Source organism: Osmerus eperlanus, chromosome 9 (assembly GCF_963692335.1).
Source record: "Osmerus eperlanus chromosome 9, fOsmEpe2.1, whole genome shotgun sequence".
In the NCBI taxonomy this organism is placed as follows: Eukaryota; Metazoa; Chordata; class Actinopteri; order Osmeriformes; family Osmeridae; genus Osmerus; species Osmerus eperlanus.
The window spans coordinates 9,588,373-9,609,611 of record NC_085026.1 but is presented as its reverse complement, the minus strand read 5'-3'; the positions used below and the strand labels follow the sequence as shown (position 1 = coordinate 9,609,611).

At 41.5% G+C, this 21,239-nt stretch overlaps 3 protein-coding genes across 5 annotated transcripts; 2 read left to right on the top strand and 1 right to left on the bottom strand.

Moving 5' to 3' along the window:
- Positions 1-1,636: 1,636 nt before the first annotated feature.
- On the bottom strand, positions 1,637-4,921 carry tmem151bb (transmembrane protein 151Bb). The gene is made up of 2 exons (XM_062469215.1): positions 4,433-4,921; positions 1,637-3,727 (listed from the first exon to the last, which is right to left on the bottom strand). Exons 1-2 carry the CDS (start codon positions 4,508-4,510, stop codon positions 2,318-2,320), a joined length of 1,488 nt encoding a protein of 495 aa, XP_062325199.1. The 5' UTR covers positions 4,511-4,921; the 3' UTR covers positions 1,637-2,317.
- Positions 4,922-8,180: 3,259 nt separating this feature from the next.
- Positions 8,181-13,380, top strand: utp25 (UTP25 small subunit processor component). 2 transcript variants are annotated; one of them, XM_062470144.1, is made up of 12 exons: positions 8,181-8,413; positions 8,737-8,776; positions 8,947-9,128; positions 9,317-9,585; positions 9,785-9,873; positions 9,981-10,391; positions 10,541-10,757; positions 10,979-11,181; positions 11,410-11,592; positions 11,743-11,852; positions 12,335-12,580; positions 12,693-13,380. In XM_062470144.1, the coding sequence occupies exons 1-12, from the start codon at positions 8,313-8,315 to the stop codon at positions 12,946-12,948; spliced, it is 2,307 nt and encodes a 768-aa protein (XP_062326128.1). In that variant the 5' UTR covers positions 8,181-8,312; the 3' UTR covers positions 12,949-13,380. The 2 variants fall into 2 exon arrangements, with proteins under 2 accessions (XP_062326128.1, XP_062326127.1); XM_062470143.1 differs by having other exon boundaries at positions 8,184-8,413; positions 8,947-9,121; positions 9,310-9,585; positions 12,693-13,379.
- A 698-nt stretch (positions 13,381-14,078) lies between these two features.
- zmp:0000001267 (b(0,+)-type amino acid transporter 1) lies at positions 14,079-21,214 on the top strand. Of its 2 annotated transcripts, none has more exons than XM_062468978.1 (6): positions 14,079-14,811; positions 19,009-19,142; positions 19,446-19,575; positions 19,885-20,009; positions 20,219-20,306; positions 20,772-21,214. In XM_062468978.1, the coding sequence occupies exons 1-6, from the start codon at positions 14,110-14,112 to the stop codon at positions 21,000-21,002; spliced, it is 1,410 nt and encodes a 469-aa protein (XP_062324962.1). In that variant the 5' UTR covers positions 14,079-14,109; the 3' UTR covers positions 21,003-21,214. The 2 variants fall into 2 exon arrangements, with proteins under 2 accessions (XP_062324962.1, XP_062324963.1); XM_062468979.1 differs by lacking the exon at positions 14,079-14,811 and adding an exon at positions 15,625-16,706.
- The last annotated feature ends 25 nt before the right edge of the window (positions 21,215-21,239 follow it).

The window sequence follows — 21,239 nt, the reverse complement described above, 5'->3', positions numbered from 1 at the left end:
ACACTGCTACAAGAACAAATTTACTATGTAAGTCTATTCATAATTGTGAATCTTTTTTCATTTTTCTGTGTACTACAGTATTGCATGATATTACCGCAACTTTTCTCAAAAACTTTTAACTACTGTTGAAATTGTTATCTAAAAAGCTCAGTGTAGCCTACTACACAACAACATTCAAAACTGACACAACTAAACTTCTGGTATACCAGAATGTCAGATCTAGTCAAGTAAGCAATCAGAGTGACCAAAAATGTTTTACAAACTTGAATATCAACATTTCCAGGGTTATTAACAGCCATGGTGACAAACATCTGAACATCTGTCTCACACAATGAAAAAACAAATTCTAATAATGAGTTGGCATTGGCCAATTTACTGACACAATGACTAAGATTTGAAGCATTAATTTAATGTTTTGGTAGAGTTACTACATTTAGCAGACATGCAATAGTGCTGTGATGTCCCATAAAACAGTGACAATTTCACTCACAGTTTAGAGAAGGTTAAGACTGTTAAAAAAAACTTTAACGATTGAGAAAAACTGTAAGCTTGAACACCAACATTCATAACAGTTGCAAATCAACTAGTGTGATTTCAAGTACATAACCATATCACTGCATTTTTACAATGTTGTTAATACAATAGTACAAAATGCTTCATGTGTATCAAATAATTGGAAGCACATTCCCAGTTGTATACCAGTATAGCTACTGGCTTTGGAAAAAAATTGAGGCATACAGCCCTTCAGTTTATCAAATGTACAATCCCACAATCAGAATCTTGTCAGTGTGAGGGAATCTTCTTTACTGCTCACTGTGTGTACTTGCAAGGCAGGGGATATATACAAACAGGCTGCAAGTTATTTTATTATCAATGCCATTATTATTGTGATATGAAGTTGAATTCCATGTACGTGGATATTTGTACTATTTGGAGATGGTTGGGGCATTTGAGTTGATCTGGTGTTCATGGCAGTGTTGACAGAGTAACATGAATATTTAGCAATACTAACACATGGCAAACCTTTCCCAGTCTAAAATCTACTTACCACTGACAGTACAGGAAACATACATACTTCTATCCCTTCACCTTTTATATTACTTCTGCAAACACATTTTCTTTTTCTCAGAATGCTAGTGACAAAATGGTTATACTTTATTGCTATATTGTGTTATCGCCATTGTGAGCCACATACTATCTTTGATTATTTTTCCTTTTAATGAGAATATTACATTTTAATTTTCCCCCCAAACTTTTTTTTTACTGAAATTATTACTGCCTCATCCCTTAGCAGTTTAGTTAATATATTTACAGTGAACGTAACCTGTGATTAATAGTATCTTGGCCAAATGGTCGGCAAATTCTGACACTCATTACAGGCTGTCTCATGTTTCTGTATGCACAACACCATAATAATGTTACATCAGGTTTTAAGTGTATTGGATTAGTAAGCATTCTATACATACACACGATACATTGAGATTAACATTGGCTAATTTCCAAATACCAACATTTCATGCAAAATACATTTTTACCATCTGATTAAAGGAACACTAGGTAGGATTTTCTCTGTAAAGGTTTTGTCCCCAATAAACATGTTGTGTAAGCTAATGAAGCCCTCTGAGAGTTAAGTAGAATTTCAATTTATGATTTTTGGAGGATACAGTTTGGTCCAGCCAGTTATTTTCCAGCAATCCTGATCAAACCAATCGTATTTGGTGAGGTATGTCTTCCACCTTGACTTATGTTGGATCAATCAGACTCGAACTGCAGGAAAGAGTGGGAGTTCAGACAACAATTGGGGCGCTGTTTCTAATCCTAGTGTTCCTTTAAAGGTCAATAAAACATAGTTGGTACATATATATGTTTGTTAATTAAATGTGTGTATAAGAAACATTTGTAAAATGTTTGTCTGGCTTGTGCTAATCACTGATTTCATCATTGAACTCCGAATCTAATGTTTAGCTCATCATTTGGTGAATGGGGAATAGTTGCATTCCTGTGTCATCTATATATTTAAAAAATGGTTTTACAGAGACTGTAATTTATATACATGTAATAACAGTACTGCCAGTCCACTGATGGTAGATATGGACACTTGGATAAGTGTGGATGTCAGCTAGTATGCATCTTCAATGGAAGTATTCCATTCACATATGTATTTAGTCCACAGAGACTTGAATAATACTTTCATTGTATCTGTTATTGACAATACATAGATAGAATGTAAACCAAAGGATCTTATGAATTGTTTTTGGTGGTTTTCAACTAAGCATATTTGCCTTTATAGACTTTAACACATTTCGCCTTCTATAGGTCATAAGGAAGTCTCAACGCAGGTGCCATTCCTATGGAAGGACCTGTGGCTGTGACAGTTCTCGCTGCAATGGACAATTAGCACGGGAAAGCACAAGGCATCCTGATAGTCAGGTGGGTCCTCGCTCTCAGTGGCCTGTCGATCGGACAAGCAACGTGTGTTCTCGCTCGGGCTCTCCTGGTCATCCAGGCTGCCGCTCCTCCAGAAGCAGCTGCGGCGGGAGCTGTGACGCCGCGCCAGGGAGAAGCGGCTGGAGCTGAAGGGCATGCGTGCGCTGGCCCCCGTGCAGATGCTGAGGGCGCTCCTGGAGAACACAGAGGAGCAGCTGATGGCCCGGTGGCACCGCTCGCAGTTCTGTCGGAAGCCGGCGAAGCCGGTAGAGCACTGGGCCAGGTCCATAAGACCGGCCTCAGAGTAGCTTGGCACCAGCTGCTGGTTGGAGCGAATGTGCCACTCCAGCTCCGTGCTGTCGATGGTGTTGACCCGGGGGATGCGGCGGCAGTATGGTCGTTCATCGCAAGGGGTCACTGGGATGTAGTCCGCGCCGAAGAGCTTCTCCACGCGGAAATGGACGTATGCCGTGCGGCACTCAGTGAATACCCTCAGAGGCCAAGAGAGAGTGAGGAAGGATGCTAGCCAGAATACATAATGGGACAGATACCAGGGGTTGTGATCAGGGTCAGACAACACAATGACATACTCCTTCAGGTCAATGTTTTTCAGGTGCATTCCCTCCCGTGCTTCCATGTAGTCGTCCAGGCCCTCATTATCAGTGAAGAACCTTGCTCTTTGGGTGAGGTAAGAGTTTTCAGACTCGACGTTTGCAAAACTGAAGCACTTGGTGAACCTCAACTTAGTGAGTGCAGACTTCTCAAGGCCGAGCAACTGTTTCGAAACATCCTTCACTCCACAGTGGCTGTACTCAAATTCTGCCTCCGCAACATGGGTGTTAACCCTTTCATGGTAGACCTGAGTGCTTGTGTAGGCATCCCCATTACGGTAACGTGTGACCTGCCGTGTTCGGCGGACATAGTGGTAGCTGATGGCCTTCCACCATATACAGGGTTTGGACTGTTGCATCCTTTGCACACGCTCATAAATGCCCTCCACATCCACTTTGTGCTGCAGCTCGTTCTTAGCATGGTAGTGCCAGCACTCCACCAGGTATACAATGTAGAGCATGCCCAATAAAGCCAGAGGGATATAGATGTAGCCATCAGAGCAAGGGCTATCATGGTACATCATGGACATCCCTTTGAAGGCACTGTCGAAGGTGAGTCGGGTTACCTTGGTGACATGACACCATACCATGGCCCCTATGCAGCTGTACATGAGCACAGAGAGCACCAGGCATTTCCAGAAGCTCTCCCGGCACAGAGCTTTGCTCAGGGACTGCTTCAGAGGCCTTTGCTGTCAAAACATGCAAAAAGATGAACACAGGCAGAATCAGAACTAAAATAAGTAATTTGGCATTTAACAGTGTTCGGAATTTTAGGTCTCTTTGAATGTTTCAGTCTTTTTCTGTGCCAAATTTATAGATAATACATCAATATGAAAACGGACAAAGACTTTACTTAACCTAACAACAATTACCTACATTTTTATTATAAAAGCTTGTACATTTTATTTTGATCTGTATTCCGTAGCTCCCAAATAAACAAATTATTTCAAATTGTAATGCATTTCACTTGAAACGTCTATTGGTAATTATATATTTGCTCATGGCTCTTTGCTGGTACGTTTAATTACAGAAACCTTATGTGAGAATGGAGATTGTATGTGTTCTCTATTTTGGCATCACTGCACATTTGAGCAGTAGCCTACTAGTACTACGAACAGATCACTGCCTAAAAACGTTCCCATAATAGAGATTTGGGCTGCAAATGAAGGACTTAAGAGTCATATAGTGTTAAGTAAAATGTATTTGTGCAATAGAACCATCTATAGAACCATCTATAATAAGACTAGATGCTAAATTTTACAATCAGCAGTCCAAAGGCTACAATCCACTTGCAAAACAACTCACTCTGTCAAGCGGTCAGCCAGGCATTGAATAGTCTGCTGCATTTGAATTCTGCAGTCTACACAAACCAGAAGCCAAGACAGTGTGAATACCTCTTCTCTGATGTCCTCCTCGAAAACCGTGGTTGTACTGCTCTCACTCGCTGTTGCAGCCGATGCTGGAGGGGACATGGTGGCATCGAAAATAAAAGGGTGTGAATACCGCTCCAAGGCTTGCCTATCTTGTTCTAATGATGCAGCGCGAAAAGGCTACATCTACCTAGTCTTTAGATCATCTCGTAGGATAAAAAAAGACCTACGGAGGTTGTTTTCAAGCAAGCTAATCTGTAAAAAAATTGCAGACACTGAATTAAGAAATGCAAACACTCATAATGGCCTAATGAGCACGGATTATAGGCTATATCAATCAATAAAAAATAAAGAGAAAGCATGGCACGAAATACAGTTGCATTTGTCCCGGTATATTGTGGGAATTTAATTCTTATTTGTCTGATCCCATGACTTGAGTAAAGGGTGACCTTGCGGTTCCATCGGTGTGTCGGTTCAGCACCGATGTAAAGTTGGTTCCATATTCGACATTCGACATTCATTTGATATTCGGAAAAGGACAGTGAACAGTCGGGTTAGGGACCGGGGTAAAATTACCAGAAAAATTTGGAAACATTGTCTTTTGTATATGTTCGGCATTAAACCTCAAACTAACACCAGTTAATTGTAATAATTTCGTAGCTCTCATGATGAACACATCCGTGCCTTGAAGGAAGGAGGCTTATACATTTTTTACAAAAGCTATTCTTAAACAGCCTTTAGAGGCGATTACATAAAATGCCATATGTAGGCTGACATTTTCTGACGGGTCTTGAACGGCAAAATAGATCATGGTAAATCAAAACATATTTAACAATTGTATGTTGCATCTCTTTTTAGAGTGAGACCATTCTTCTTGTACTTCCCTTTTGTTGCAATTTGTTACACATTGAGATCCGATCTGCCATTTAGGGTTGAGCGCTCATGAGCTGTATCAGGTTAAGGGGCGTTGTTGTAGAACACATGGTGCTGGGACGGTTCCAGAGAGGGAACTCCCTCATTGTGATCCAATCTCAAACCAGATAAAATTATTTAAGTAGGCCATAATTCATGTATAACTAACCCAACATGGGTATCATGCTTTTTGTTTTGTGTGTTGATGCCAAAAATCTCCACGGACAAGCCAAAAAATAGTTTCTAATGTACTGAATTTAATGTAATTGTTGCAGTTTCTTGCATCACATTAAACATTTAAACGCCCATTGGAGCAGGTGTCAATTTGAAAGATGTGAAGAAATAGAGAAGCCTTTGTGTTCAGTGCAAGCATGTTATTACTGAACAATAACAAAGTTAATCCAAGAATAGCATTTAACAGTTACAAAGTACTTACAAAATTTCAAAATTATATAAAAATTCAACACACATTCATTATCATATGTTCTACTTGTAGGCCTACCTGTTTAATTCTATTTTCCATGAGGGCCACTTGACTGGAACAACTATAAAGTTGTTCCAGTCAAGTGCCCCTCATGATACGAGTGCCCCTTTGATACAACTATAAAGAGTTGTATCAAAGATTTTACCAAGTATTTTGTTCACTTTTGGAATAATGCTAATTTGTGTCCTCTAGACTCAAACCAAAATTCAATCCATTTAGACTTTGTCATCAGTATTATTATGAAATGATACCATGGAATAAAGTAAGGCATTCAATATGGTGATCAATGTTAACTTAATATAATGGGAACACTTTTTATGGTTGACTTCAGGTGGACCAAAGTGTGTTAAATTCATAGGATATGTTTATCCATCAGCCCTCAGTAGGTCTCTATCTCAAGGTCTTTTTCTCTGAAGATGTTGGTTACCACCACGTAGATTCCCCTTTCAAAGTAAAAGGAAGAGAATGTCATTATTGCTAAATAGCAGTGTCAAGATTCACAGTGTTCAAAAAGTACATCAGAACAAAGAGCAAAATACATCAGTCTACCTTCAGGGCTAATGTACACCTTGAGTTGTGGAATACATCTCCATAGCTCCAGATCCTGACACTCTGAAGCTGCACCTTTCATTGTAATTCACTCTTGCAAGTTTACTTTAGCTTGTGATAGTTGTTGATGTCCCAAACAATTAGAACACCTCTTTACTGTATAGGCAGAAACTGAGGGAAACTCAGACCCAACTATGGTCAGACATCAGGACCATTCATAATTTGTTTAACACTGTAACACTTTGCAGTTCATTCATCACGACGGATGGATGGATAGATATATAGATACATAGATAGACAAGCAGAAAATTGATACACGCTTCGTATCATTTTAAAATAAATTAGGCTACTTACAGCATATATGTTGGAAAGGTTGTTATACAGCACTTGACCTGCGCTGACCTTGTTCCTGACGCCGCGTACAGTCCCATTCTTGCTGCAGATATTAATGCGCTTGTTACTAAAGAGCCGCTCTCTCTTCACACTAGCATACATTAACAAGTCGTCGGGTTCACTCCCGCTGTCATCCGGAGCTGCCTCCAAGAGTCCGCTCAAGTGCCCATTTGCTTCACTGGTTGGCGGCGAGCTCGCCCGTTCAATCTCCGAGTTGCTCGTGCAGTCTGAGTCACCCGAGTCCCACACTGACCCAGACGATGTCACCTCCTTGAACACCTCCGTAAGGACGCGGCCGCTATTCGCTGAAGCTACCCGAAACCTTACTGTCCTTTGAGCCTTTTCTTTCTCTTCTTTCGAGAATGTACCCTCCATTTGATCAGAAGCCTGACATGTTCCCTGTTCCCCTGTCCAGCACAGCACGGTTGTTTTTTTTGCAAGTTTAGACAATGTTTTGCTCAAATTCAGCCATAGCCTAATCGCATGTCAAAAGCGAAGCCGAAATGCCGAAGCTAGGCACCAAAATGGTTAATAATAAATGACATTCTGCTATGGTAACAGCAAAAAAAAAGTAAACAGTAAATTGATATCAAACTGATCAATAATATATCGAGGTCATTATACAACAACATTTACATAGTATAGATGTCTCGTCCAGAGCTGAACGCACACAACGAAGCTTCAGCGTTTGTTTACATTTACATTTAGTCATTTAGCAGACGCTCTTATCCAGAGCGACTTACAGTAAGTACAGGGACATTCCCCCGAAGCAAGTAGTGTGAAGTGACTTGCCCAAGGACACAACGTCAGTTCGCACGACCAGGAATCGAACTGGCAACCTTCGGATTACCAGCCCGATTCCCTCACCGCTCAGCCACCTGACTCCTTGTTAGTTGATGTGAGGACACTGACCACTGATGTAAGGTCACTGCAGTAAAGATGAGTTAGCTCTAGAGACCTAACAAAATAGCCTCCTTTTGGGTAAGCTCACGGTCAAGATGCTGCACACTTTGTTTTTTATCACTAAAAGCACTAGTTGAAGTATCTTCAACATTTGGATTATTGATCCATACTTTGATTAGTAGTTGAAATATGGGCCTATGTCACTATGCACATTGTTGTCAAAATGTCTGCAGGTATGCAGCGCGTTGTGTTAAACCAATAGGCCCGGGTTTTGGGGGCCCTAAACAAAAATAGTGTATGGGGCCCTTTTGAGTGGGAATTTTTTTTTTTTTTTTTTTTGGGGGGGGGGGGCGCAGGGCCCTAAACACATGTTTAGTTTGTTTATTGGGTCGGGCAGGCCCTGCGTGTAAATCCAACCACAAAAACAGGTCGAATTGAGGCCGTCCGGGTCTCCGGCTCTGCAGGTTCATACTATTGGAGTACTATTGGTGAACTATTAGGCTACAGACCACCATGAACTGGGAACGTTGTTGCACAATCTCCTCCTGTGCAGTAGGGGGCAAAATATGCTCCTCAACATAGGATCGGAGCCTTCACTACATTTCCGAAGAATAAGAGTAAACACTCACATGCGTGTCTATCAACTTTCCTGCACTACCAACGATGGGGAAAAGAAGGCAGAATAATGAACTCTTTAAGAGTTTGTCCAAGAAGCATAAAAAACATCTGAAAGAATTTGGAGAGGAACATCCATTCCATGACATGTAGGCATACGCTTCAAATTTCACTGTTTATCTTTAGGTACCCGAGCACCTAGCCAGCTATCTTAGCTAACGCAACTTACAGTACTGATGGTAGTTCAGTAAGTTAATACTGTGCAATTCAGTCTGAGGATATTATTATTCAGTTTGAATGAATATAAACCCAATACCAGCTTTGTAAAATTGCATTTTACACCCACGAACATACACATAGAGCGGACCTGGAGACAGTGATGTTCTTCAGTTATTTTATCTACCTGCTCAAACGTGGTAGACCAGTTAGAAATACACTGAAGGAACTGACGTCTCTACTCTTTCTTTTGTAGTGTCACCGAAAAACCAGAGAAAACCCAAATAATGGATATGGTAAGTAGACTATTATGTCTTAATCCCAAATGTAAAATTAGATGTCTGCACTAGTCATTAAACACAAGAATCCTTTTAACGATTAAAGGAGTGTTCAGGTTTTGGTAGGACTTGACTACACAAAAATGAAGACAAAAATAACATTTTTATATTGTCCTTGTTCCCCACAGCCAGACAGCCCAGAGCAAGCCAGTGATCCTGAAAGTGATGAGGATGATGAACCCGAGCAAAGGTCTGCCTATCACAAATTGCTGTCAACCCTTTGCCCTTCTGCCAACAAGGATGAAAGTGAAGATGAGGAGAGTGAGGATGATGAAGAGGAGGATGATGAGCAACTTGGTGAAGGCAAGTTGTTTAAATGCTTCCCTGACCATACAGCTTGTTGAACCCAGAGCAATTGTATTAGCTTTTTGTTTCAATAGCATCCTGGCATAAATAATATTCGACATGATTAATACATTTAGTCATTTAGCAGACACTCTTATCCAGAGCGATACCTTGCATAGTATTCATATCTGATTCTTGCCCCAAAGGAGAGAGTGATGGAGAGAGTGAGCTTAATGCTGAGGATGAGGAGCATCAGGACGGAGATGTTGATCTGAATTTAGCATCAGGTGAGGCAGACAGCGAAGAAGAGGAGGGGCAGAATGGTGATGGTCAGGCTGCTGAAGGGGCGGAAACAACGGCAGGAGACGAGTTCACAGACAAGGCGCACGAAACCCAGTTTTGTCTGGAGACTAACTTCTCAGGGGAGGGAGAGCAAGAGAGCCCTGCTGAGCAGGAGAGCATTACCAAGCAGCAACATGAAGGTAAGCAACCTTTGGGCTTCTAAACCAATTTGAAACAAATTATGGTTATGGTTTGGTATAATGAAAAGGTATTTAATAAACGTGTATGTTGCACTCTACCATGATGATGCCATGATAAGGCTTCCAAATAAACCATAGTTTGAAGATAAATGCGAGGACTTGAACCTGCTTCTTCACTGACAGAACATTTTGTTTTCAGACAATTGTATGCAGCATTTCTACACAGAGCTTAGTGAGGAGGATGTGAAGAAAATAACTTTAGGTACCAAGACCAAGATTCAGATTAAGGTACAGTCTGCACATGTTAGTAAATGTGTTTATGTATATGAACAATTTGAGTGCCAGTCATGTCTACCTAACCATCAAGTCTCCAAACCTCCACTTTCTCCACACAGTGGCCAAGATTGGGCAACCTCTTGTGTTCTACACCACACAATATGTTCGGCCATATTGGCCAAGACAGATGTGAAATCCCCCTGGCCCTTCACAAAGTCCTGGAGCCCAACTGGAGATTACTAAACCAGGCCTCCAACCCCGACGGGGCGCCAGTGGAGGTGAGCGCACTTCAACTGGAACTGCTTGCCCTCATGGATTCCTACAGGGACGTTTACTTTCCAGAGAGTTCTCCACTGAGCGAGGGTCGACAAGTACAGAGTGCCTACTGCCTTCATGCCCTCAACCATGTGCTGAAGGCAAACTCCCGCGTCCTTGCTCACAATGCCCAGTTAAGGGAGCGCCAAACAAAGACGACACCTGGGGCAGAACCCCAGGATGAGCCCAGGGATCAGGGCCTGACCCGGCCCAAGGTTAGACCACACCACTGACTTCATCTCTTACTATTTGTGTAGACTTGACATTTGTGTCGTAAAACAGCCTTCCGATCCGTTTGAACCATTTTAAGTCTAAACAGGAGTCCATTGGGCTCTGTCTAAACCTCCCACATGGCTCTGTGCAGGTTCTGATCCTGGTTCCTTTCCGGGACGCAGCCTTGCGGGTGGTCCAGACTCTCATCAGCCTCTTGGAGACCAAGGGGAGGAAGATGGACGTCAGCAACAAGAAGAGGTTTAAGGATGAGTTTGGGGAGGAGCCAGGGGACACGCCCCCCAACCTTGTCCGTCCGGACGACTATCACGCCATCTTCTCGGGGAACGTGGACGACCACTTCAAGATAGGTCCGCCGACAAACGTCTCTGTAATCTCACATGGTCATAAAATGCTATGACTCTATTGTTTATTTGTTAATAGATCTCCAAATGCAAAGTCCCCTTTTACCACCATTGAAGATCTTGATAACTGTGTTTTGATCAGTCAGTGTGTAGTGAACTCAATGTAATTTACCTTCCTCACCATCGCCTCTGTGTCTGGTAACTGGCAACCTTTGACCCCCGACTAGGCGTTTCAATCCTTAGGAGAAGCATACGGCTCTACGCTCCCTTCTACTCTTCCGACATCATCATCGCCTCGCCACTGGGCCTACGCACCGTTCTGGGTGCAGAGGGCGAGTCCAAGCGAGACTTTGACTTCCTGTCCTCCATTGAGCTGCTGGTGGTGGACCAGGCCGACATCTTCCTCATGCAGAATTGGGAGCACCTGTTGGTAGGAGTTTTCCCCCTCATTACTAGACCTCACCTGCTTGAATCAAATGAGGTCATCTTCAACCTCTTAAATCATTTCAGCATGTGAAAAAACTGTAATCATATTCCTGCATCAGAGTAGTCAGCTTTCTGTTGCCACAGGCATGTTTTTCTTTGAGCCGCCTCTTATCTCAAGGATCTCATGGATAGCTTTGAGAGAAGCTAACGACATCCCATAACCTGTTTTCAGCATGTGTTGAAGCACCTGAACCTGCAGCCTTCGGACTCCCATGGGGTGGACTTCTCCCGTGTGCGGATGTCCAACCTGAACAATTGGGCCAAGTACTACCGCCAGACACTGGTCTTCAGCACCATCCAGGACCCACAGATCAACAACATTCTCACAAAGCACTGCTTCAACTACCACGGCCAGGTAAGAAACCCATTTACCGATTACACTTTCCAAACATACTCAAGCTAGGTGGTCCACGATCTGTGTAAGGCTCTTAAATCTTTTCCATTTTATTATTTAATTCTTGAGATATTTTTGAGATATGGTTAATTTGTTAACGTATTTTTCCAGATTGCCATCAAGAATGTTCCCAGAACGGGCTCGATATGCCAGGTCCTGCTCCAACTCCCTCATGTGTTCCAGGTGATCCCTGCGGACAGCTTCATGGATCAGGATGCAAGGTATGAACCATGGGGATGCTATGGAATTCATCACAAGCAACATACACACCCTAAGGGTGTGATCATTCTCCCTCTTGTCTAACGTTGTTGTCAAATGGGCAATGCTCTGGGCATTTGGGATTTTTCATGCCATATAAGATGCTTTTGCGTAGTCTCCGCAAAGTTTGCAACGGAGTAGGCGTTGAGTTATGGGTGTGGTAGGAAGAGGTATCGGCGCAGTGCTGCTCCTCCCATATATGCTCTTCATCAGCGATTTCTTACACAACATAATTTCCTAAACCACAATTGCAATGAAGACCATCAATCAGTCAATCCAGCATGTTTATTTATAGAGCAATATGCAATCTATGTACATTTCAAGAGTTTCCATTAAAGACCTTGCTTTAATTGATACGGGCATTGGCGGGTGACTCCTGTCATTAAATACAAACTTACAAGGACATTCATTTGTTAATCTTTTTTTTAATCTGTTTTCTTTTCAGGTTTCAGTTCTTTGTGGACAAGGTCTTCCCACAGTTCAGGGATTCGGTCATGTCCCACACCCTGATCTACGTCCCATCCTACTTCGACTATGTCCGACTGCGAAATTACATGAAGAAGGAGGAGGTTAACTTTTCTAGCATCTGTGAGTACTCCACCAAGTCAGAGGTGTCCCGAGCCAGGCACTTCTTCCAGAAGGGAGAGAAGCAGTTCCTCCTCTTCACTGAACGTTTCCACTTCTACAAGAGGTAAATATCTAGTGTTAGACAGTACTGTTATTATGATGTCATACAATATGGCGGTAATAACAGCAATGCTCTGTTCTACTCTGCTCTTATCCTCCTCCACGCCCTACCTTAGATACACCATCAAGGGGATCCAGAACCTGATTTACTATGGGCTGCCAACCTACCCACACTTCTACAGTGAGGTGTGTAACATGCTGCAGGCTGGGGGTGGAGGAGAGGAGGCCAGCTGGACATGCACAGCTCTGTACTCCCGCTACGACACCCAGCGCCTAGCCGCCATTACAGGGGCTCAGAGGGCCGCTCAGATGTTGCAGTCCCAGAAGGCTGTTCACCTTTTTATCACTGGAGAGGAGGACAAAGTCTCGTGACATCTTTGAGATGGGGAGGGACACGAGGTGGGGGAACTGAGATAATAGTGAAAAATACTTTCACGGTTTTCATATTTAATAAACTGTAAATGGTATTGATTTATATCTGTTAGGCCCAGATTCTGTCTGGATACTGGTAATACATTTCCTAAATTCACTGTTTTAAGGTTGTGTAGTGTAATGTATGTCTTTCTCCTGTTCGTTTTCTGCTTTGTCACGAAACCATTGTTCATAAAAAATGCCAACAGATATATAACGTGTTACTGTTTCCATTCCTGAATATGCCCTTGCAAATGTTGTACATTACATTACCTCATCATAATCCAGGTCAGTGTCACTCTTTCCACGCCTGAAAAGAAAATACCTTGTAGCTTGCCATTCTAAGGATTGTAAACTGAAGTTCATCATTGCCTAAGTCACTGCTAAACAATTAAAGCTGATGTGGCATACATTTTGTAGTGAGAAAACTGACTGACTAAATGTTGTCTGATTTCGGATGTGTTGATTAAATTTACATATTTTTACATGTAGTCATTTAGCAGGCGCTAAGAGCGACTTACAGTAAGTATAGGGACATTCCCCCGCGGCAAGTAGGGTGAAGTGCCTTGCCCAGGAACACAACGTCATTTTTCACGGCCGGGAATCGAACCAGTGACCTTCTGATTACTAGCCCGATTCTCTAACCGCTCAGCCACCTGACTCCACCTGACTCCACCTGACTCGTGACTTGTTAGTATTTTATTGTTTTCTTTTCTTTTTAGTTAATTAAATATTGTCACAGCTGACAGATTAATCAAAGCAATACATACTCAATAGAATTGTGCCTAAAGGAAAAATAATATGCAGAATCTTTCAAATGAATGACAGTTTACCAAACAGGTCAGCGCGAGTGTTCAAGTTGATTATTTTTCAATTGAGCACGTGATACATGTCCAATACAGGATCAGAATACCTTTATTCAACAAGCTGGAGCAGTATTGATTATTGTAAAACTCGCTCCCCACACACATTAAAATATTAACAATATTGTTAATTATTAACGTATGCAATTGCAGCAATTGGCCAGCAGACTGCAGACTGACGTTTGGCAAAACTATTTACGCTCATTTTTGAGCAGAGAACATTAGTTGGTCAGTTGCGGTTGCGAATTGCGCTAGCAACATGGAGGGTAAACCGGAGAAGCTGACTTTGAAGCGCCAAGTGGGCCTGGTCGGTGCAGTGTCACTTATTGCCGGAACCATGATTGGATCTGGAATCTTCATGTCACCTCAGTCAGTGCTGTCCAGCATCGGTAGCCCCGGAGCCAGTCTGGTTATCTGGGCATGCTGTGGTCTCCTCGTTGTTCTTGGCTCACTTTGCTATGCCGAGTTGGGCACTGTTATTCAAGAATCAGGCGGGGAGTACATCTATATTCTTCGGACATCCGGCCCAGTAGTTGCTTTCATGCTCATTTTCAGCTCAGTCGTGTTCGTGAGACCAGCCGGCGTGGCAGGAATTTCACTGAGTTTTGCTCAATACACTGTGGCACCTTTTTATCCAGACTGCCCCCCTCCACAGCTTGTGGTAAAGTGTGTAGCTGCCTCTGTAATTATTCTACTGGCCACCGTGAATTGCCTAAATGTTCGTTTCTCAATGTCAATTCAAGTGTTTTTTATGGTGACAAAAGTACTGGCCCTGGCAGTGATAGTGGTTGGCGGTGCAGTAGTGCTTATCAGTGGGGGACAAACAGAGAGTTTCAACGACTCATTTGAGAACACAAACGTTGGCATCAATCCTATTGGCATTGCTTTCTACCAGGGACTGTGGTCCTATGACGGCTGGAACAATTTGAATTATGTGACAGAGGAGCTGAAACGCCCAGAGGTAAAACAAAACGATTTAAAAAAATACTCAATTTGTTAGCAAATATGTCACTTGTAGGCTTACATTGATGAGATTACAACTAATCACAAACCAATGCATGGTCCCCAGTTCCTCGCACACCAGCATCCTCACAAGATCAGTTGTCACACCTCTGTAAACCCAACAGGCAGTTTAAATGTAGGGTACTGACCTTATACTTCTCTCTTAAGTAATTGAGTAAGTGCAATCTGTTAAGGTATTAATATCTTAACACTATACAGTATAGTGTACTTTGCAGTATAGTCTATACTGCAAAGTACTGCATGTAAAATTGAATGTAGGTTTCAGGTTGGGGATTAATGAAAATTCCAGTTAGGCTATATTTTTTTCAAGTGTTGATAAATTTGTAGGCTGTTTATTTTAGTGGCAGCATCATTGTAATTGGATGAACCTCGTAAACAGTAGAGGGGTAAAACACATGAGGACAGAAGGAATACAAATCCAGGAACATGTTGCAGACACCTGGACTTGCAAGATTGTAATATTTACCTATTCCACACTGACCCATGGAATCTCCCATAGGTTTACAGTTATAGGCAGAACCTTAATCTTATCAAAAATCTGTTGCATGACTTTTCTTTCAACATTACTCATGAAACAAAGAAATGGCAAATATTACCAAATCTAGGTGTGCAAAGTTGTTCGTATCCCAAAAGATTTACCAGCTGTTATATTGCAAACCTATTTCCATATAATAGTAATATTTCTGCACAGTAAAGTAGGTACACAGTTTTATGTAAGAAGTGCACACTGCTACACTGCTACTTCAATTGCTTTTGTGCTTCAGGAGTCTCACCTCTGACCCACAATGTACACGTGCATTCAGCCAGAGCAGATAAGCACTTCTTATGATGTTACTATATTCTTACTATATATATTTTTTAGACTATTTCTAATCGTTTTTTACCATCTTTATTCTTTTTGGGTTATTGTTATTGCATGAAAGCAGTCCCTGGCAGAAGTTAGTTACTGTAAGTCGATTTTATTTAAATGAACCTGATCATCTGAGTATGGTCCAAATATGTAATTATTAACTAACGTTAGTCCTACTAAGATTGTAGGACTGCCCATGCCTTGTTAAGAGAAAGATTACTCAGCTTATGTATTTGTTTGTAAAAAACTAATCCTAGGAGGACATGGCTACTACTGGTCTCAACATGGAAAACAAAACCTCAAAATTCAGCCTTAAACGAGAAGTGGGGCTTACTGGTGCTGTGTCTTTCATAGCTGGTACCATGATAGGCTCTGGGATCTTTATGTCCCCTCAGTCAGTGTTGGTTAACATCGGGAGCCCAGGAGCCAGTCTGGTGGTCTGGGTCTTCTGTGGCCTGTTAGCCATGCTGGGGGCTCTGTGCTACGCCGAACTAGGAACAGTTATTCAGGACTCTGGAGGAGAATACATCTACTTCTTGCGAACGTGGGGCCAAGTAGTTGCTTTTATGTTTGTCTTCAGCTTCATCATAGTCATGAGACCAGCCAGTGAAACAGGTATTGCTCTAAGCTTTGCAGAATATGCTGTGGCGCCTTTCTATCAAGCCTGCCCTGCCCCAAAACTGGTGGTGAAGTGTGTAGCAGCTGCAGGGATTCTAGTTCTAGCTCTGATTAATAGCTTGAATGTGCAACTGGCCATGTTAATCCAGATATTCTGCATGGTGACTAAGGTGCTGGCCCTGACAGTGATCATAGTAGGAGGTGTGGTGTTGCTATTTCAGGGGAACACTGAAAGCTTTGCAGACTCCTTTGATGGGACACATGTGGGTGTCAGCTCCATAGGGATTGCTCTTTATCAGGGCCTGTGGTCCTACGATGGCTGGAACACTTTGAATTATGTGACGGAAGAACTAAAATCCCCAGAGGTATGGAGTGATTTCAGTTTGTTGTCAACAAGTCTCAAGCCTTTAGGCTATGTAGTATCTTTCCTTCCTGAATGTAAAAAATATTTTTCTAATTCTAATTATTGTCGTAGCAGTCAAATACCTTAAATCTATGCTTGTACTACAACATAAATGTATTCTTACCAACTGATCCTATATTACACGTTTATTTTTTTACAAAAACATTTCCTTTTTTAGAACAATCAAAGTCCTCTGGTTTATGCTTTCATTTGCAGTATTTTACAGTACAGTATTTGGAAATGTCCTTTTCCCACTCTGTTCCAAAACCTTTTGAACCCTTTTGAAATTGCATTTGTTCTACAAGCTTCTTCAGTGTCTCAATACAGAAATCCAATAACCTGAATATGCAAGGAGATCAATTCTGAAAAAAATACTCTTTTGAAAAAGGCTATGTTTTATGTATTATCTGCTAACAGAAATAACTTAAATAGTAGTTTAGATCCTTTACAATGTAAAATACATTTCTGGATTGTAGACTGCAAGCACAGAAGGTCTCATATGTATGATATAATGTCTTGATCATTTTTACCATCCCAGATGTATAAAACACAGAGTTACTAATCTTTACAAAAGTCTTTATACACTCATAACTAAACAAAGGATTCACAATAAAGTTCCACATGCAATGGAAAGTTAATATTAACTGCACAGGTACTTTGCACCTACAGTGCATTCAAATGTTTTACTACGGCAGCTCTTACTTCACAAAGTGCTTCTAAAAGGAATAATATCCTGCCTTGGTCGTTGTCAAAGAAGAGTTGTTTTGTTTAAATAAAGAGATATAGTCATGACTAGCGTGGAAGCAGATGGGCTGAGACTGAAACGTGAGGTGGGCCTAGTCAGTGCCGTGTCTATAATTGCAGGGACCATGATAGGATCGGGTATATTCATGTCCCCGCAATTTGTGCTGTATTACACTGGAAGCCCGGGAGCCAGCCTGCTAGTCTGGGCCTTCTGTGGGTTAGTGGCAATGCTTGGGGCTCTCTCATACGCAGAACTAGGAACCGTCATTGCCGAATCAGGAGGGGACTTTATTTACATCCTCCGAATCTATGGGCAGTTCCCTGCCTTCTTTGCTGCCCTGACCTTCAATATTGTGGTTAAGCCAGCAAGCATTGCTGCTATATCTCTCAGTTTTGCAGAATATGCTGTGGCCCCCTTTTTCTTGGGTTGCCATCCTCCTGTGTTAGTTCTGAAGTGTGCTGCCGCTGCAAGTGTTCTGACTGTGGCAACCATCAATATTATGAATGTGAATATAGCCATGCGAATACAGGTGGTCTTCCTAGTGGCCAAGATAGTTTCCTTGATGATCATTGTGATCGGAGGGGTGGTGAGTGTTGGGCAGAGCAGCAAAGTGATTACAGGGAATTTCCATAATTCTTTCGAGGGTACAAATTTGGGTTTTAGCTTTCTGGGAATGGCATTTTACCAGGGTCTCTGGTCCTTTGCTGGCTGGTACAACCTGAATTATGTGACGGAAGAGTTGAAAAAACCTGAGGTGAGAATGTTTATTGATGTCAACTATACTATACTATAACTATACGACTTTTGAAGTCTTTATGGTTATTGCATTGTTGTTGCCTTTCTCAGAAATGTGAAGGCTGTAAAATATTTGTGTTATGGTGTTCACAGTATTTGTAAAATGGTATGGGACAAAATACACTTTGCTTTAACTTGCTCAGAAAGAGGAACTAAATATTGAAGGCGCAAATATTTCTCTATTGTCCAAGTAGTATTCATGCATCATTCATTTGGTCTGTTTCTGCACATTGTGGAAGCGGTTGGGTAGGTAGGTAGGTAGGTAGGTAGGTAGGTAGGTACAGTAGGTAGATAGGTAGTTATACCTTCAGAGTTGTTGACTGCGCCTGAACATGTACAACTATAGCTACCCTGTAAACTAGCATTAAGATGCTAATAAGTCATTAAGATGGTGCATTTAGTTTTAAAACTGAAAGAGTGATTGCTGCTTAAGTGGTAATAATAATACTGTATAATTACAAATGTGTTTGTACCAATACACTACCACTACTCCACTAATACTCAAAATAATACAATTGTGCTACAGGACACATTGATTCATACGGATAAAAAGGAGTCCAAACAATGCAGGTCCACAGCTGTATAGCGGACACAATATATTTTTTGTGCATGTATAAAGTATGAGATTTTTTCATCAAAGGAAAAACACATTGTGTTTGCCTACCATTCCCCGGACAGACATGTACCGTACATCAACTAATTTGTCTTATATATTCTTTCTCAGGTCAATCTACCCAGAGCAGTTATGATAGCCATCCCCATGGTTACTATTCTCTATCTGCTGGTCAATGTGAGTTATCTAGCAGTATTGACGCCACAAGAGGTCATGACTTCCCCTGCAGTAGCTGTTACTTGGGGGTGAGACAAAGTTTTATTTAATCCATCTTTTCCATCCCAGACAGTGGTTTTGATCAATGTGTCTCATGTTATGGCTGACTTCATAATGTTGTCCACTTTCATTTCAATTTACATGGTTAAAGTCTGACTCTCATCGGATTACACAGTATCCTTTTGGAATCAAGTCAAATATGGAGAAAAGCCAGGCTGGAACATTACCATAGTTGATGGCTTTAATTACTGTAAAGCTACCTGATGTTGTCCATGTCTTGACAACAAGTGTAAAACGGATTCAAGCACAGTGTGTTTTGCTTTTTGCAACAGGAACAAAGTGCTGGGTAGCTGGGGGTGGGTGATGTCTGTGGCTGCAGCTTTGTCCGCTTTTGGCTCTCTTAACGGAACCTTCTTCAGTGGCGGCCGTGTGTGCTTTGTGGCTGCCAGGGAAGGACACATGGTGAGAACCACATACACTGTTATCTGTCTTTATCAAAAATACTGTAGTGTAGAACTAACCAAAACCCAGAACATGATTGGGACCCTAAAAATCCCGACAATATCAATCTTGAAATAATAAAATATGTTTGCAATGATAGAAGTGATGGGGTGAAGTGCATTTTCTTGGAAAAGGAAAAAATATTTACGAGATCCGCTTCAACTAATTGTATTATTCTTCTGTACCAATACAGCAGTAGTGTACAGTTACTATAAATTACCAGAAACGAAATGGTTTGGCCCACAGTAGCATATTTCTTCAAATCAACAGCCAGGTATTTTGGCCATGGCGCATGTCCAACGACTAACCCCTTCTCCGGCCCTGATCTTCACTACCGCCATCTCCCTGGTGGTTCTCATCCCTGGAGACTTCCAAAGCATTGTCAACTACTTCAGGTAGAAAGTAGCCTGATACACAATGGACTAGTAGCAGATATCTTTCCAATGTTGAGAAGAAAAGTTTTATACAAGAAATGTTCTAGACTGTCTGATTGCATTTTGTCATACTGTAAAACCACCATGAAACCAGATTTACAAATGGACTTTTCTAGGTATTTTCTTAATGTTGCCATTGAAATCCCTATATTGTATATTCATATTGTCAGTTTTACCGCCTGGTTCTTCTATGGAATCACACTGTCTGGGCTCATCTACCTCAAGATCAAGAAACCTGAGCTTCCTCGCCCATATAAGGTAAACCTCCTAAAACCAGAGGATCAATCTCGACTATTTCTACTTTTGTACTGTGGAGCAAAGTTTAAATGTTCTGCTGAGACAAGACGCCCGGTGGCTCACCAGGTAGAGTGCATAGGCTAAGGCCTTACCACAACGGATCAGGTTTGATTCCAGCCCGGTCCATTTACTGCATGTCATCCCCTCTCTGTTCCCCCTGCCTTTCCAGTCTCAAACTGTCACCATCAAAAATGAAAAAACATAAAATGCCAAAAATCGATCTTTACAAATAAATATGTTTTACTGATACTTCTAATCTGATTGGTCAAAAAGGTGAAGACCCCACTAAGAATAAAATGCTACAAGCTATAAAATCGAAAAATATATTTGGTATTTTAACATTGTTACTATAATATGACATATGTTATAGTACTGTCTAACAAGAGCTGCTCCCGTGACATTGCTTTGTCCTTTATTTATATTTAGGTTCCCATAGTCCTCCCCATCCTGGTCCTCATTGCTGCAGTGTTCCTGGTGCTGGCGCCTATCATAGACAACCCCCAGATAGAATACCTCTATGTTGCCTTGTTCATCTTCAGTGGCATTGTGGTTTATGTACCCTTCATTCACTACAAATTCTGCCCAGGACTGTTAGAGAAGCTTACTATGTTCCTTCAGCTGTTCCTAGAAGTGGCCCCAGCAGAAAAAAATTTGTGAAATTTTGCATGGATGAATTATAAAGATATTTTATGACATTTGATTGTAAACATTGCTTTATTGTCCTCAATAGTTGCAGCTTCACATCAGCCATTAAGCAATCATCAAACACTTACTTTTACAAGTTCATTTTATCTGTTTTCATTTAAATTTTTGTCAAATTATCAGTTCTTGTTTTGTAGTGTTGTATGTTATGGGAATTGTAATGTTACTTCTGTGTTATCTAAGAAAGTGTTT